The sequence below is a fragment of the Drosophila navojoa genome, chromosome 2, assembly GCF_054131105.1.
Source record: "Drosophila navojoa isolate 15081-1374.11 chromosome 2, UAZ_NAV_1.0, whole genome shotgun sequence".
In the NCBI taxonomy this organism is placed as follows: Eukaryota; Metazoa; Arthropoda; class Insecta; order Diptera; family Drosophilidae; genus Drosophila; species Drosophila navojoa.
The window spans coordinates 4,401,248-4,415,387 of record NC_142890.1 but is presented as its reverse complement, the minus strand read 5'-3'; the positions used below and the strand labels follow the sequence as shown (position 1 = coordinate 4,415,387).

The window sequence follows — 14,140 nt, the reverse complement described above, 5'->3', positions numbered from 1 at the left end:
AATGAACATGGCGCACAAATGCTAACAATATCCAAACTCTAACTGCGTGGCCTCCCACCAGCCTATATTTTTCTTCTTCTTTTATTTTTTGTTATTTGTATTTGGCTTCGTTTATTTGTTTTTGTGCGCCTAATTGAATTTGCGGACGCACTCTATTAGAATGTATGTGTGTGTGTGTGTATGTGTGAGTGGGTGTACGTGTGTGTGTGTGTGTGTTGGCCAACAAGTGTTGTACACATGAGCAGTTCATTTGGGCAACTATATGCTAAATTTTGCATGTTCCTGCCACACCTTGTAGACAATCGTTAAGGGGCGCGTTTTTAAACGCTAGAAAAACGCGTGCAAGTCGCCTACATTGAGATTGTGAAAAGCGTGTGAAAATTTATATTTATAAAATTGTTTACAAGCAGCTCATTAAGAAGGAATAAATCTACACATATTTATTGATATAAATTTATATACATATATCATTATCTGTTTATACATATATCATTATCTGAAGATGCTTCTTTCACTTATATAAATATATCAACAGAAGCCCTTGTTTCTTTCAGTTCACTAACGGAAGCGATTAACTTTATAGTTGGTTGACTTGAAAATCAATTGAACCAGTTTCCCATCTATCTATAATTGTATTTTAATTAGAGGCGCTTTGGTAATTCAAATTCAATTATCCAAGCCAGCTGTTCAGTCAAGCCAAACCAATCGAATTGAAACCGAAATTTCATTCAATTGTTGAACTGCAATGCTGCAATGGGGGGACAGCAGTAAAAAAGATTTGTCAAGCTGCAAAAAGATGAGATAGAGAAAAGTGAACGGAAGTTGCCAGGCAACTTTCAGCAAACACAATGCACTGCAGTTGGATTGGCAGAGGAGGAGCAGGAGGAGCAGGAGAAGGAGTTGGATGATATGAGGCTTGTTTAATAAGCCGTTGCAATAACAACAAAGATGCGTTGCAGAGATGATGTATCACGTTGCCTGGAAATTAATTTGAAAGCAGCCAATTAGAGAGAGAGAGAGAGAGAGGGGGGCAAAATAGATGAGCCAATGCACAACATTTTAGTGCCACAGGCACACACACACACACACACAGGCACACGCACTCACACATGCACATATTAATTAATTCAAAATTGCATTACGCATACGCACAGGTGTACGAGCGATGCTTAAACTAAACGAAAAGCCGAGTTGTGCCACACATGCAGCTGCAGCAGAGAGAGCGAGCACTTGGCCAAAAGACTCGTAAAATAAAAACCCAGCACACACGCCGCACATAAAACACAGGCAACAAAAACCCGAGCTAACGAAGCAACAACAACAACAACAACAACAACAACAACAACTGCAACTACAACTACGTCAACTAGAAAAGGCTCTAAAGACCCAGCTCTAAACATTTTGATAGAAATTAAGTCGGAATATGACCAAATTCAGGTAGTTGGCTTGCAGCCAGCTGAGACTGTGGGTGCACACTCAACACCACATGTCACACAGCCAGTTCATGTGTTGTGGCACGAACCAAACAGACCAAGGCAAGACCTGCCTGGCCGTCCGCCGTCCGTCCACATTGCCGGCCAGACTGTTTGGCCACTTAAGCTGCCCGCGCTGCGCTCCAATGCAAATTATCTACCCCAGAGCTCCGATTTGGCTCGTACTTTCGGACACTTATTGTACGACTGTCGTCTAGAGATTGCCGTTGCCGTTGGTTGTCATGGCTGCCAATTGCAAGTTGCAAGTTTGTTCAAGTTTGCAACATATGCCGCCCAGGACACGGCTGCCTACGATACATAAAGAAGCCTGACTAGAGATGGAACAGTGAGCAATTCATTGAATCGATAGTTTCAGAAGATGAATTAGTACTATTAGTACTTATATTTGGTAAAGATATGCCTTGCAATAATCCCAAATATTACGAACTAGTACAGTTGAACAAATTTTAGTTAATTTTGGTGAGCTTATGAAACTATTTCAGTTGAAATACAGCATTTACTAGAGGACACTGGTTCAAATGAACTACTCGAATATATACTCGAACCAGGATCCATTTGAGCTAGTTCAGTTTAAATGTGAGCACACACACACTTACAAACATCAAGGATGAGCTAGTTCAGTTTCAATGTGAGCACACACACTTACAAACATTAAGGATTATGTTATTTAGGGAGCGGAATTAATATTTGTGCTGCTGTTCCTTTGAAACTGGTTCTATTAATATTATAGTTCAATCTCAAGGAAAAAGAGCAGAACGAGTTCATTTCAGAACTTATATTAAGCTCATATATTGATCATATTATGCATTCCTGCAGATATTCATATTAAAAGCAATCAAAATATTGAGCTAGTTCATTTGTTTAAGCTGCATCTTGGAACTTCGTACTCCGATTAGTAAAATATTGCATTAATTCAGATTTTAATATGAATTCTAGCGCGGATTTTCATCTTTCAAATATAAAATATAATAAATATAAATTCATTGGTAAGACCAATAGATTGGGTCCATCTCTAATGCCTAGTCCGCCTCGGTCTCGGCTCACCAAGCGCAACAAAATGGGCGAAAATTCACTTAATGCTGTTTCATGTTTTATAGTTGTTTTTCTTTAACGATTATGACAGCGTGGTCTGTGGTCAGGCATCGTTGGTCTGTTGTGCTACGGGAAATCTATGGAAGGCGCGACGGCTACTGGAAGCACCAACAATGACAATTCTAATTTTATTTATCATAAATTTAACTAAATTAAGGTATAGCGTACAATTTTAACTACTGTGAATATTGATACATATACATAAGTATATATCTATATATATATAGTCTTATTATAACACATAAAAGTATACATATATAGACATATGTTGAGTTAATAACACAGCCGACGCTAGTTAATCTGAATATACATGGGATGCTCTGTTTGCCATTGAAAATATGATATATATTCATATAGGCAAAGATATGTACATGCTCGATTCAGTTGGAAGCCGACGGACGCGGTTCCTCCATAGAGATCAACCAGCTACAATTAAGTATTTCGTGTAGATCCCAACGAGTCGATGCGTCTGGTTCCAGCAGTACAGACACCGTCGCCTTCGCGTGCGGTGATATTACATCCTGCAGCTTGCGGCGAAACGAAAACTTCTTGCCGCGCTGATCCTCCAGCAATTTGGTCAGATTACTATCATCAAAAGGCATTTTCGCATTCATCATTATAAACAGTATAACGCCCAACGACCAGGCATCGGCCATCTTTGGATCGTATGGCACACCACAGACCACCTCCGGTGCTGCATAGGCGGCGGAGCCGCAATATGTTTCCGATTTCAATTGATGTCCGGACTCGTCTCGACAATATCGCGCAAAACCAAAATCGGCCAATTTGACATTTAGTCGCTTCGACAGCAATATATTCTCGCACTTGAGATCCCGATGGGCAATGTCGTGACTGTGCAGATACTTGAGAGCTTTCGCCATTTGAAAGAACCAGACCTTCGACTGTTTCTCATCGATGGGGCCCGTCTTCTTGATGTGCGTCAATAGATCTCCCTTTTCGGCGTAACGCATGAATATAAAGATCTTGGGGCCGCGTTGCAAAATGCTATGGATCTGTATGATATTTGGATGATCCAGCTTTGTCAGTATCTCCAGTTCACGCGGAAAGAACTTGTGCACAAAGTCGGTGGGTGCTTTCGCCTTATCGATGATCTTGCATGCCAAATTAACGCCATGCCCAGTTTCATCAGCATAGCCAGCGGTTATAACTGTCGCATAGGAGCCCTCGCCGATCTTATGGCCAATATTATAGCCACGCTGGGCGAGGGCATCAATATCGGAGCTGCGTGTGCTCAGCTGACGATTGCCTCCATAGTTGGTCATGTTTTACAACGAATGCTAATGATCCTTTTAGTTAACCAACTATTTGGTTTGGTTCATGGCAAAGTTAATTAGGACTTGAGACACATCATTCACAAATTAATTACATATATTTACCGTTATGTTGGATATTCCCTCACTAAACTTGAATTTGATGGAACTATAATAAAGTTAGACAACTGCCTATTCCAATCCAGAAATTTTGATGAAACAACAAATGTTGTGAAAGAGCAAAGACAAATAAATAATAAAATAACTGAAACTCAAAATGCAATTAACATAAATTTTGCGTTAACTAGCCATGTCTACTATGCTCCACATTTGCCTTTTCTCTATGAAATAAATCTTCTACTTGAAGTGTAAATACAGATATAACTATTTTTTTGTTTTGTTTAACTAATTAAGCTCCACTGACAGCTAATGATATCGTTGCCTGATGATCATAAACGATATAGTCATTATTTTCTTTTATGAGCGTTATAATTGGGAAAAAATATAAAATGAGAATGTTCTAGATTCGACTGGTAGATACTACTTAAAAACTATAAGGTTAATGCTTGTAGAGAAGCTAAGGGTTTCTATCTTACAATCTGCGTAAGCATTGCAGATGCGGATGCCAAAATATTTATATAGATTGTCTTTTATGGCTAGACTGCTTTGATAAATGATTTGAATTATAAGACACACTTAGTCACATCTTGAACTGATCTTCAATGATCTATACTAATGATTCGAATGAACATGCATACGAAATTACATATAATTTTATTGTATCAATCCTTATACTTTGCCATATCTTATTTTGAATTATAGAAAATGTAATAAAACTTCAATTTAATAAATATGGATGTAGTCTTTGATGAATATTCCCTCTAATAATTCGGATAGGTTATTGATTAGTATTATCATTTTATGAGGGAAATATGCTTCATAATGCATTAATATGCTTCTCAATTAAAAATATAAATAATTTGAATGAAGAGTTAATAAAATTACGTCATAATATTTCACAATAATTATCATTAGTTATGGTAAATCGAGTTCATCCATTCTTAAATGACATACAATAAAAGTATATCATCTCAATGTATATGCACTATAAATTATACACTCTATGCTCGCATCATAAACTGATTTTAAATAGTCTATATAAATAATTCCACTAAATATACTTTAAAAATGAAATAACTTTAAATCATTTATGCATTACTACAGCATATACACCTACTCAAATGACAAATAAATAATCAGCGCTGACAAAAGCTCAAATACATTTTTAAGTCTTCTCAGATTACTCAATGATATAGTTAACATAGGCATTATTTGTCGAAAATTGTGCTAGATACAAATCTGTTATCACTCATTTGTCATGTGCAAGTGCCTGCAACTGCTGTTCACTCCACTTTGAGAGAGAAAGATATATATATATTTTGTAAAAATCAAAGTTAACTGGGTCTCGTTGATCAAAAATCGTTTTAGTTACATTTAAGTTAAGTTCATTATTGTCCTTGTTCTATCACGTTTTTATTTTGTCAAAATTTCTGGAACCGAATAGGAATTTTTGTTATTTTTATGTAATAGTACCATCAAATTTAAGTTTAGTCCATTTAACCAATGCAACGGTAAATATGAGAGATGAATGCATTTAACAGTTAATTAACCACGCCCCATCTAGTTGGTAAATAACACACACACACAAAAAGGCAAAATTGGCAATACTAAATCATGTGCAACAATGGAGAAATAGTACCCCAGACAAGGGGCACTCGAAGCTCCGACATCCACGCCCTGGCCCAGCAGGGCTACAAAATCGGCACCAAAATCGGCGAGGGATCGTATGCGACTGTGATAAATGCCGGCTTTGTGGACGAGTCTGGTCGTAATATCACTTTGGCCTGCAAGGTTATCGACAAGGACAAGGCGCCCGCTGACTTTGTCGAAAAGTTCTTTCCGCGCGAAATGGACATATTGACAAAACTGGATCATCCCAATATCATTCAGATCCATAGCATTTTGCAGCGCGGCCCCAAGATCTTCATATTCATGCGTTTCGCCGAGCGAGGCGACCTATTGACCCATGTCAAGAGAGTGAGCTTCATTGAGGAGAAGCAGGCCAAAATATGGTTCTATCAGATGGCCAATGCATTGAAGTATTTACACAGCTTCGATATTGCGCACAGAGATCTCAAGTGCGAGAATATATTACTCTCCGAGCATTTCAATATCAAGCTGGCCGATTTTGGATTCGCCTGCTTCTGCCACAGCAACGGCGGCAAGAGTGTGTTGTCCGACACATATTGCGGCTCGGCAGCCTATGCTGCCCCAGAGGTTGTCTATGGAATGCCCTATGATCCAAAACTGGCCGATGCGTGGTCATTGGGCGTCATTCTGTTCATAATGTTAAATGGCAAGATGCCGTTCGATGATGCAAATCTGTCCAGACTCCTGGAGGATCAACGCGCCAGAAAGTATGCGTTCCGTCGCAAGCTGCATAATGTTATCTCGCCTCATGCCAAGGCAACTGTTGCCGTCCTGCTCGATCCCTGTCCGGAGTCACGTTGGAATCTGCGCGAGATTCTCAAGTGCAGTTGGCTGCAGAAGGAAAAGGAGCGCCCAAAACAGGAGCACTTGCCGTCGCCGAACCAACTAATGCAATACGAACACCAACACGTACACGAACACGAGCACCAACACGAACACCAACACGAAAACGAACACGAACACGAACAAGAACAAGAACAAATACAACAATAATTTATAACAATATATGCCTACGAATTGTCTTTTGTCCATTCTCGCTAAATAATTCGCGTTTTGTACATTGTTTTGATACCACAAAAAGGCTACGATAGAACTTACATTTATCGATAGTTTACAATTCAATAACATTGCATTATCGCAACCAAAAAAAAAAAATATAAATAAATTGTCATTGTTTTAAAAAAGTTTGCATAAGAGTTTGAAGACAAAGGATTTCCTAAGTTTATAGCAGTCCTCCAAAAATCAGACCAAAATAATCTCAAGAAATTAATGTAAACTCATTTAGATTGATGTATCGACATTGAGCTCAAATATATTCTGTGAAATAAGCGAAGCTTTTGGACTATATACGACATGCATGATAAAGTTTTACTGTAATTTTTAAGAATTCCCTTACTCATTGAAAATGGAAAATCCGCATATATTTTCCACCATTAATAATATATAAATATTTCTTGGTTCTTGTTGCCCATCTTAGCTTCCTAAAAACTTTTATTTTGTGCCTAAATTTCTGATGAAATTTCGTAATTTATATCACAATGCTTTTATATAAATCTAAAGCCCTCAAGATTCACCAAGCTAAATAAATAAATAAATAAAGCTAATAAAATAGCAACGCTTGCAAAGATAGTTCGATTTTCTCAGAAGACATTTTCCAACTCTTCCTCTTGCTCAATTGTCTACCTCAGTCAATTACATTTATGTAAGACTAACCAAAAAATTTGTCATCTTTTTTTACAGCTGTTTGCCTGCTGCAGCTGCCACAGGCCCACTGCAACGATGGCAAGCACAACCACAGCAGCGTCATTCCCGATGCCGAGTCGAGTGGCTCAGAGCGTAATCGTCGCCTGATACCCTATATGGCATTCTATTTGCCAGCACCGGAGCTGCCCATCAATCAGCAATACGCTGTGAAGCATGGCTCGTCCGCCGGTGGCTCACAGCTGTTGGCACCGCCACCCGCCGCGCCACCCAGCCGCATACCCGTGCCGGTTGCCTACATGCCGCCATCGCATCATCCACAACAACAGTCGCATTATCAGTCCAATGCAGCCGATGTGTATCATGCGTTGGCAGTGCCGCATGGGCCACATGGACCACATGGACCACTGCCACCTGTGCCGGGCAAGGAGCCACCATCGCCGGGCGCCACATTTATTGCCTACAAGCCATTGAGCGCCGGCGCAGCAAAGGCAAGTACCACAAATAAATATGATTACTGCATAAATAAAGTCGAATATAATCGTGAAAATGATCATAATAAATTACAGCACAAGACGGTGCAGCACTTTCCGCCGCTGCCGCAGCAGGAGCCGCCACATCATCGCCAGCAGGAGCAGCCACAGCAGCAGCAGCAGCAGCAGTACGAGCTGCTGCCACCAGGACCGCAACTGCAGCTGCAGTTTCAGCGACAGCGTGCTAAACAATCAAAAGTCAATTTAACGCCGTTTACACCGCATAACACGCTGCCGGGACACTTTGTACCGATTATTTATACGCCGCTGAGCAAAACCAATAGCAACAGCAACAACAACAACAACAATGAGCTGCATAATGGCAATACAATCAATTACAACAAAAAGCAGCCGCCATCTGAAATTGTCTACCATAAAAATGTGCATCAAACACAAGTTGCCACGGATTATGCGGGGGATGTGCCCACTATAGCAGGAGTCGTCCCAATGCCCGAGTCGCAGTCACAGGAGGAGCAGGAGCAGCAGCAGCAGCAGCAGTCAGCAGAGGAGACGGTGCCAGCGAATCCAAGGTAAGATTTCATATTGTGCATACATATACTTAGTTATAGATAGCAGATATAAAATGTATCTCTTGCCAACATTTGTATCTCTGCAACTGTCAGATACAATATCTATTGTAGCTATTAGCCCTGCTCTTAGCATTGTTTATGCTGCTTTCCCACACACACATGCACCTAGTCACACACACACACACACACACCCCAAGTCACACGCCCATTCAGTACCAGGCATGGTTGCTGTCGCATTTGCAATTGCATGTTGCATATAAATTGAAAATGTTGCACCCATTTCATCAAGAATTTGAAAGGAAAAAGATTAACAAACTCTTAAGCAGCTCGATTTTTAAATACCCTATATTTACCTAAGAGTAACGGGCTAGACGATTCTAGTGATAGCTAAGGGATTGATTTATGATGAAGGTAGATGCCTCAGGAGAACGTCTCTGTAGGTAATATTGCCAAATTAATAACAAACTCTTAAGCAGCTCGATTTTTAAATACCCTGTATTTGTCAATGAGTGTTGAACTAGATGATTCTAGTGATAGATAGCTAAGGGATTGATTTCTAATAGAGGTAGATAACCGAGAACGTCTCTGCACGAAATATTACCAAATTAATTCCATCTTTTTATTTAGAGAAAATTTCATTTACATCATAATAAGATACCATATACTCTTCCAATTTTGTTTATATTAAATATAGAAAATATTGATTTAATGTATACACTTCCTAGGCGATCGATAGTACTTTTCTATAGTTGTCAAAAACTAAATTAAGTTAAGCTCATTTAACAAGACATTTGAGTAACTACATTGGCATTTTGTAGAATTATCAACATCATCAATGAGGCACTTTGTTTTGGAAAGACTTTTAAAAATTATATAAATATTTTAAATTGAAATATCTATAGACATTTCTCTAAAATCTATCACATAGCATATTGCAATATTTTGAATTTTTTTATAAATTCATAAAATGTTTTTCACTTGAGTTATCATTATTTTCTCTTTCATTCCCCGCATGATTGACATGAATTCATTGCAAATTTCTGCCTCACACTTCCACTGCTGCTCGCGTTGCATTGTTTACTAATTGTGAGCCATTCGACATAGTTGTGACATTTTAAATAATTAAAATGGCAAATTAAAGCTGGCCGAGCCAAGCAGCAGCGAGCAGAGCTGCTGAAAGAGCAGTGACACGGCACAGGTTGCATGCAACGCCCTTGGGCATAGAATTCAATTGCATTTAATGCATTGCGCCTCAACCCCAGCAACTGCAACTGCTGCAGTGGCTATAGCTGTGGCTGTTCTCTTGCTCACTTTCTGCCTGCCCACCTGCCCCCCTGCCCCCTGCCTCTGTCGCATCTCTTGGCAACGTCTCTGACGACATTCGCTTCGGCTGACGTAAGAAGCTGTTTGCTGTACCCCACGAGGCGACCCCAAAGGGGCATTCAATGGGCGTGTATTGATGAGCGCCTCGTGTGCTCCATCTCGTAATGTTCACAAATTGCAAAATCATGTCATAAACAACCGCAGGCTAACCGGCCCAAAAATACACAAATTCATATATATTCCATATATATGTATATGTACATATATATATGATACTGGTCAGCCAATGGGCAGCTGTTTTTACAGCCCCATAAAGTGCACCCTTAGCTTAATGTTGAATGGGGATAGACCAAGATATAATGAACGTAGTTAGATATCAATTATTCCGCTTGTTTCTCTAAATAACTTCAGATAAAGTTAGTTTGCACAAGTTAAGAGAATAGCGAACCTATTGTACAACTTGACGAATCTTCATTAGAAGTAGGGCATACCCTTTTATAAGAAACCCATACCTTAATAATAATATAGTGCAAGAGAGATTGTGAAGTGAATGGGAAACTACCAGGAAAATACCAAATACCAGCCTTAGTTAGATATGTTTCAATAACCAACTTAGCGATTGAGATTATATTATTATATTATACTTATTCTATATTCTGCATTTTGGTGAAGGCATCTCGAAAGTCGGGCATACTTTCTAAAAAGAAACGCTAACCTCTGCATTGAAGCAGTGAGTGATATATCATGGAATGAATAGCAAAAGGGAAGAATAGATATTAGAACTTCGCTTTAGATACTTATTTAGATAGGATTGATTGTTTCTATAGAAAATTTACTTAAAGCATGGAATAAATTTACCATTCAAAGGCCGTTTATCAAAGAACAAAGAATGATATGATGGCGATATTAATTATAAATTTCGATAGACAGCCTATATTCCCTTTAACTCTAAAGGACCACAAGAGAACAAAGAAACATACCCATACATCAACACATCTATCAATACAAAAGAAAAATCCATTACAAAACCCCACTCACTCTCTACACCACTCATACGCTTTTGCATGTGCCCCACAGCGTTGGCTATAACGTGTACAATGAGCCAGCCGTTGTGACATCGGCCACAGCCACCTCCTCCACCTCATCGACATCCACAAAAAGCGCATTGCGAGTCCATCAAAAATCGCCGGCCTATGGACACGTAAGCAAATACGAGAGTTACTTCAGTATGTCGCCGGAGCAGCAGCAACAACGGCAGCCACAGTCCCATCCACAGCCACTGACGCCACAGGAGAAGTACGTGCTATATTTGCAGCAGCGCATGAAGCAACAAAGGCAGCAGCAGCAGCAGACACAACAGGAACGCTTACATCATCAGCATCAGCATCATCATCATCACTCGCATCACAATCATCATCAACAACAACAGCCAGAGCCGAGCAATACGAAGGCGGCCAAGCACCCACACACTCCACACACACATACTCCCACAGCCGAACCACCATCAGCATCGCACCACAGTCAATTACACAATTACAACGGGCTCTTCGGACGTCCGGAGACCCCTGAGCAACAGGTGCTGCATATACCATTGCGCGCCCTCCTCAATCCACTGCAAGAGCAGCCAAAGGACACGCTGCTCGGGTAAGTCCAGACTCACTGCCGCCGCATCAATATATCAATGTTCCTGAACATATGGCCTGGGGTTCTTGAGTTGCTTCTCGTTGAGTTTTGTTTACTATTTGTAATACATGCTGTTTTATTTCCTTAGATCCCCAGCTCCACCACAGTTTATCGATTATCTCATCGATGGACCGCGACAATCGCTGGACGAGGAACAACAACAACACCAGCAACAACAACACGCCTACATCCTGGTGACCACCACAGCTCCTTATACGGATCATTCGCCGCGCCTTCCGGACTTGCCACCACCCACCCGCCGTCCGCATCTGTACAAACAGCAGCCCACGCTGCGCCTCCAGCCCGTGACTCCAGTGCACAAATACCAAGCCACCCGTCGACCCGTCTACATCAGTCCGCCCACGCCCAGCGAGACCGTCAAGATAACGCCCAAGTACGTCTATGTGACCAGCAAACCGCCAGCAGGCGCTGTCCACAGCGAGCAGCCCCAGGCACCGCCGCCCATCAAACTGAAGCCCATTCACAAATACGCCCAAGAGCGACCCCATGCGGCGCCTCGACCCAGTCCGGCTCTTGCACCGAACGACATTGATCAGCTGCCCGACATACGCACCTCATCGCTGGCCGAGATCCTGCACAAGCTGCAGGCGAGCAATCACCTGCCGCAAACCCTCACCCCGGACAACATAGACAACTCAATCAAAACGCTGATACGCATTCTGCAGAATCTCAAGCGCACCCAAACAATTGTGCCCGATCCGCCACAGCATCACGAGACCAAACCTAGCAGCAGCAGCAGCGGGAGCGGGAGCGGCCATCCCGATTATGATTACAACACGGGCAGCGACGAGGCGCAACAGACGCCAGCCAAGACGGCGGGCCATGTCGATGCGGATCTGCTGAATCTAAAGGGACCAAGTGAGTAGATAACAAAAATAAAAAAAAAGAATAAAGTCAACTCTCACATAGAAGTGAATCGACGTAATCTCTTCTTCTTGATCTCTTCAGAGTTGATTGAGATCTTGATTGACAAAAGAGAATTTCCATGGGCGTGAATCGTCTGAAAGTTTTTACTTTTCGTTTCTTTAAAATGGATAAGTTTTGATTAGCAAATAGTCTTTCACCTATTTTAATTAGATATAAACCACTTCTCAAATGATCTGTGGGGAACGTGAACTTTAAAATCTTGAATCAACAACTCTCAGCGTGAATTTATTGAAATTTCATACTTCTAAATTTTATATTTATTGAACTTAAAGGAGAAAAGTTTTTCACCTACTTTCCATATATAAAACTCACCGAAACAACGTCCGGATATTTATCCACCAATCTCAGATTTTAACAAAAATTTTTCATTTCCAAGATCTGTTCCACTCCGAGTAGTGAATTGTGTCTACGAATTGGTCCATAAGCTTTTCTATCCAACTTAAAAACATATAAATCTTTCCGTAGATAAACATCCTGGACCTAGCACAGGTCGAGCGGGCATTGATTATCCCAACTATGCGGAGATACCGAAGACCAGCTTCGAGTGCACTCAGCAGCGTTACAAGGGTTTCTTTGGTGATCCGGAGACCAACTGCCAGGTGTGGCACTACTGTGATCTCAACGGCGGCAAAGCCTCGTTCCTGTGCCCCAACGGCACCATCTTTAGTCAGGTAAAGCAACATAACTCTCTCAATCAAAAAAACGCATAGAAAATTATCTATTTATAGATTGCGCTGACTTGCGACTGGTGGTTCAATGTAAAGTGTTCGACGACGTCACAGTTATACGTATTGAATGAGCGGCTGTACAAGTACATACTGCCCTTCAATCCGAAGTTCCCCGAAGATTACAATGGACCCATTGTGGATAAGTAAATGCAACGCATAGGCAATTCATAACTAAACAAATAACGAACATTTCAACTGCTTTTTCAGATATTTGGCCATGAAGTTCCAGGAAATGGAAGAGAAAATGCGTCTGGAAAAGCAGCGTAAAGCCAATCAAATAGCGGAAAAGCCAGACGCGTTAGGCGAAGCATCTACACCCGCATTGCCCAAGAATCACAAGCCATCGCCCAAACATGGCAGCGGCATCAATGCACAGGTCTACGAGCAGAGCTCGGAACGTAATCTGCTCATCGATGATGAGATTGACGACATCTCGGAGCGCGGCACCTTCGACACCTATGGCCAGGCGCCAACAACGATAATGGCTCCAGTCCCAACAACAACGCCAATATTGCAAGACTCTCAAACCCTGGGACATCGGCCGATAGTAGTCTCATCAACACCTGGGCCAGATCTATCCGATGAGCTGGACACGCTGCCCACGTTATCTAGCGATCCAGAGTCTGAACTGAGCGAGGACTCGCCAGAGAGCAGCGAGGAAGTGGAGGAGAAGCTGCAAAATTTGCGTGACACAAATTCGGCTGCCGGCCAAAAGCAGCTCGAGACGACAAAAGTGAGCGTCGAGAAGCAGGAGGTGATTGAGATTAAAACAGATGGCTCGACTGGACACCTAATGCCCATAGAGCAGGCGAGAAAGTGAGACCGAGAGAGATAGAGAATAAGAGAGCCTGTGGCTGAAAGCACGCTTGCCATATTTGTAATGAGAGTTCTTGTACTTGTTCATTTTTTGATTGCGTACGCCCATTAAATTATTCTTAGCGAGCGACTACTGTAAATAGCTAACTGTAAATGAAACAAAAACTATCTAACTATATATACTCTATAGAAAACACTTAGATGTACGTTTTAATTAAAATAAATGCAAAGTATTAAGTAAAATATGTACAG

General features: G+C 41.2%; 4 protein-coding genes across 7 annotated transcripts in view; 2 read left to right on the top strand and 2 right to left on the bottom strand.

The window, feature by feature from the left end:
• LOC115562175 (uncharacterized) overlaps window positions 1-14,133 on the top strand; it is a 32,388-nt gene extending 18,255 nt beyond the window's left edge. Inside the window, exons 3-8 of one of the 2 annotated variants that reach the window (XM_089265398.1) lie at window positions 7,367-8,390; window positions 10,791-11,357; window positions 11,485-12,275; window positions 12,810-13,015; window positions 13,073-13,215; window positions 13,280-14,133. In XM_089265398.1, coding sequence (XP_089121524.1) covers window positions 7,367-8,390; window positions 10,791-11,357; window positions 11,485-12,275; window positions 12,810-13,015; window positions 13,073-13,215; window positions 13,280-13,892 — 3,344 coding nt within the window. In that variant the 3' untranslated portion in view covers window positions 13,893-14,133. The remainder of the gene's footprint in view (window positions 1-7,366; window positions 8,391-10,790; window positions 11,358-11,484; window positions 12,276-12,809; window positions 13,016-13,072; window positions 13,216-13,279) is intronic. The other variant, XM_089265404.1, reaches the window with a different exon arrangement.
• Window positions 1-14,140, bottom strand: part of qin (tudor domain-containing protein qin) — a 70,583-nt gene that overhangs the window by 54,439 nt on the left and 2,004 nt on the right. The window lies entirely within an intron of this gene.
• LOC108659179 (Testis-specific serine/threonine kinase) lies at window positions 2,888-4,240 on the bottom strand. The gene is made up of 2 exons (XM_018111978.3): window positions 3,983-4,240; window positions 2,888-3,907 (listed from the first exon to the last, which is right to left on the bottom strand). The coding sequence occupies exon 2, from the start codon at window positions 3,866-3,868 to the stop codon at window positions 2,966-2,968; it is 903 nt and encodes a 300-aa protein (XP_017967467.2). The 5' UTR covers window positions 3,869-3,907; window positions 3,983-4,240; the 3' UTR covers window positions 2,888-2,965.
• On the top strand, window positions 5,295-6,790 carry LOC108659178 (testis-specific serine/threonine-protein kinase 6-like). 2 transcript variants are annotated; one of them, XM_089265621.1, is made up of 3 exons: window positions 5,295-5,487; window positions 5,541-6,511; window positions 6,548-6,790. In XM_089265621.1, the coding sequence occupies exons 2-3, from the start codon at window positions 5,591-5,593 to the stop codon at window positions 6,617-6,619; spliced, it is 993 nt and encodes a 330-aa protein (XP_089121747.1). In that variant the 5' UTR covers window positions 5,295-5,487; window positions 5,541-5,590; the 3' UTR covers window positions 6,620-6,790. The 2 variants fall into 2 exon arrangements, with proteins under 2 accessions (XP_089121747.1, XP_017967466.2); XM_018111977.3 differs by having other exon boundaries at window positions 5,541-6,790.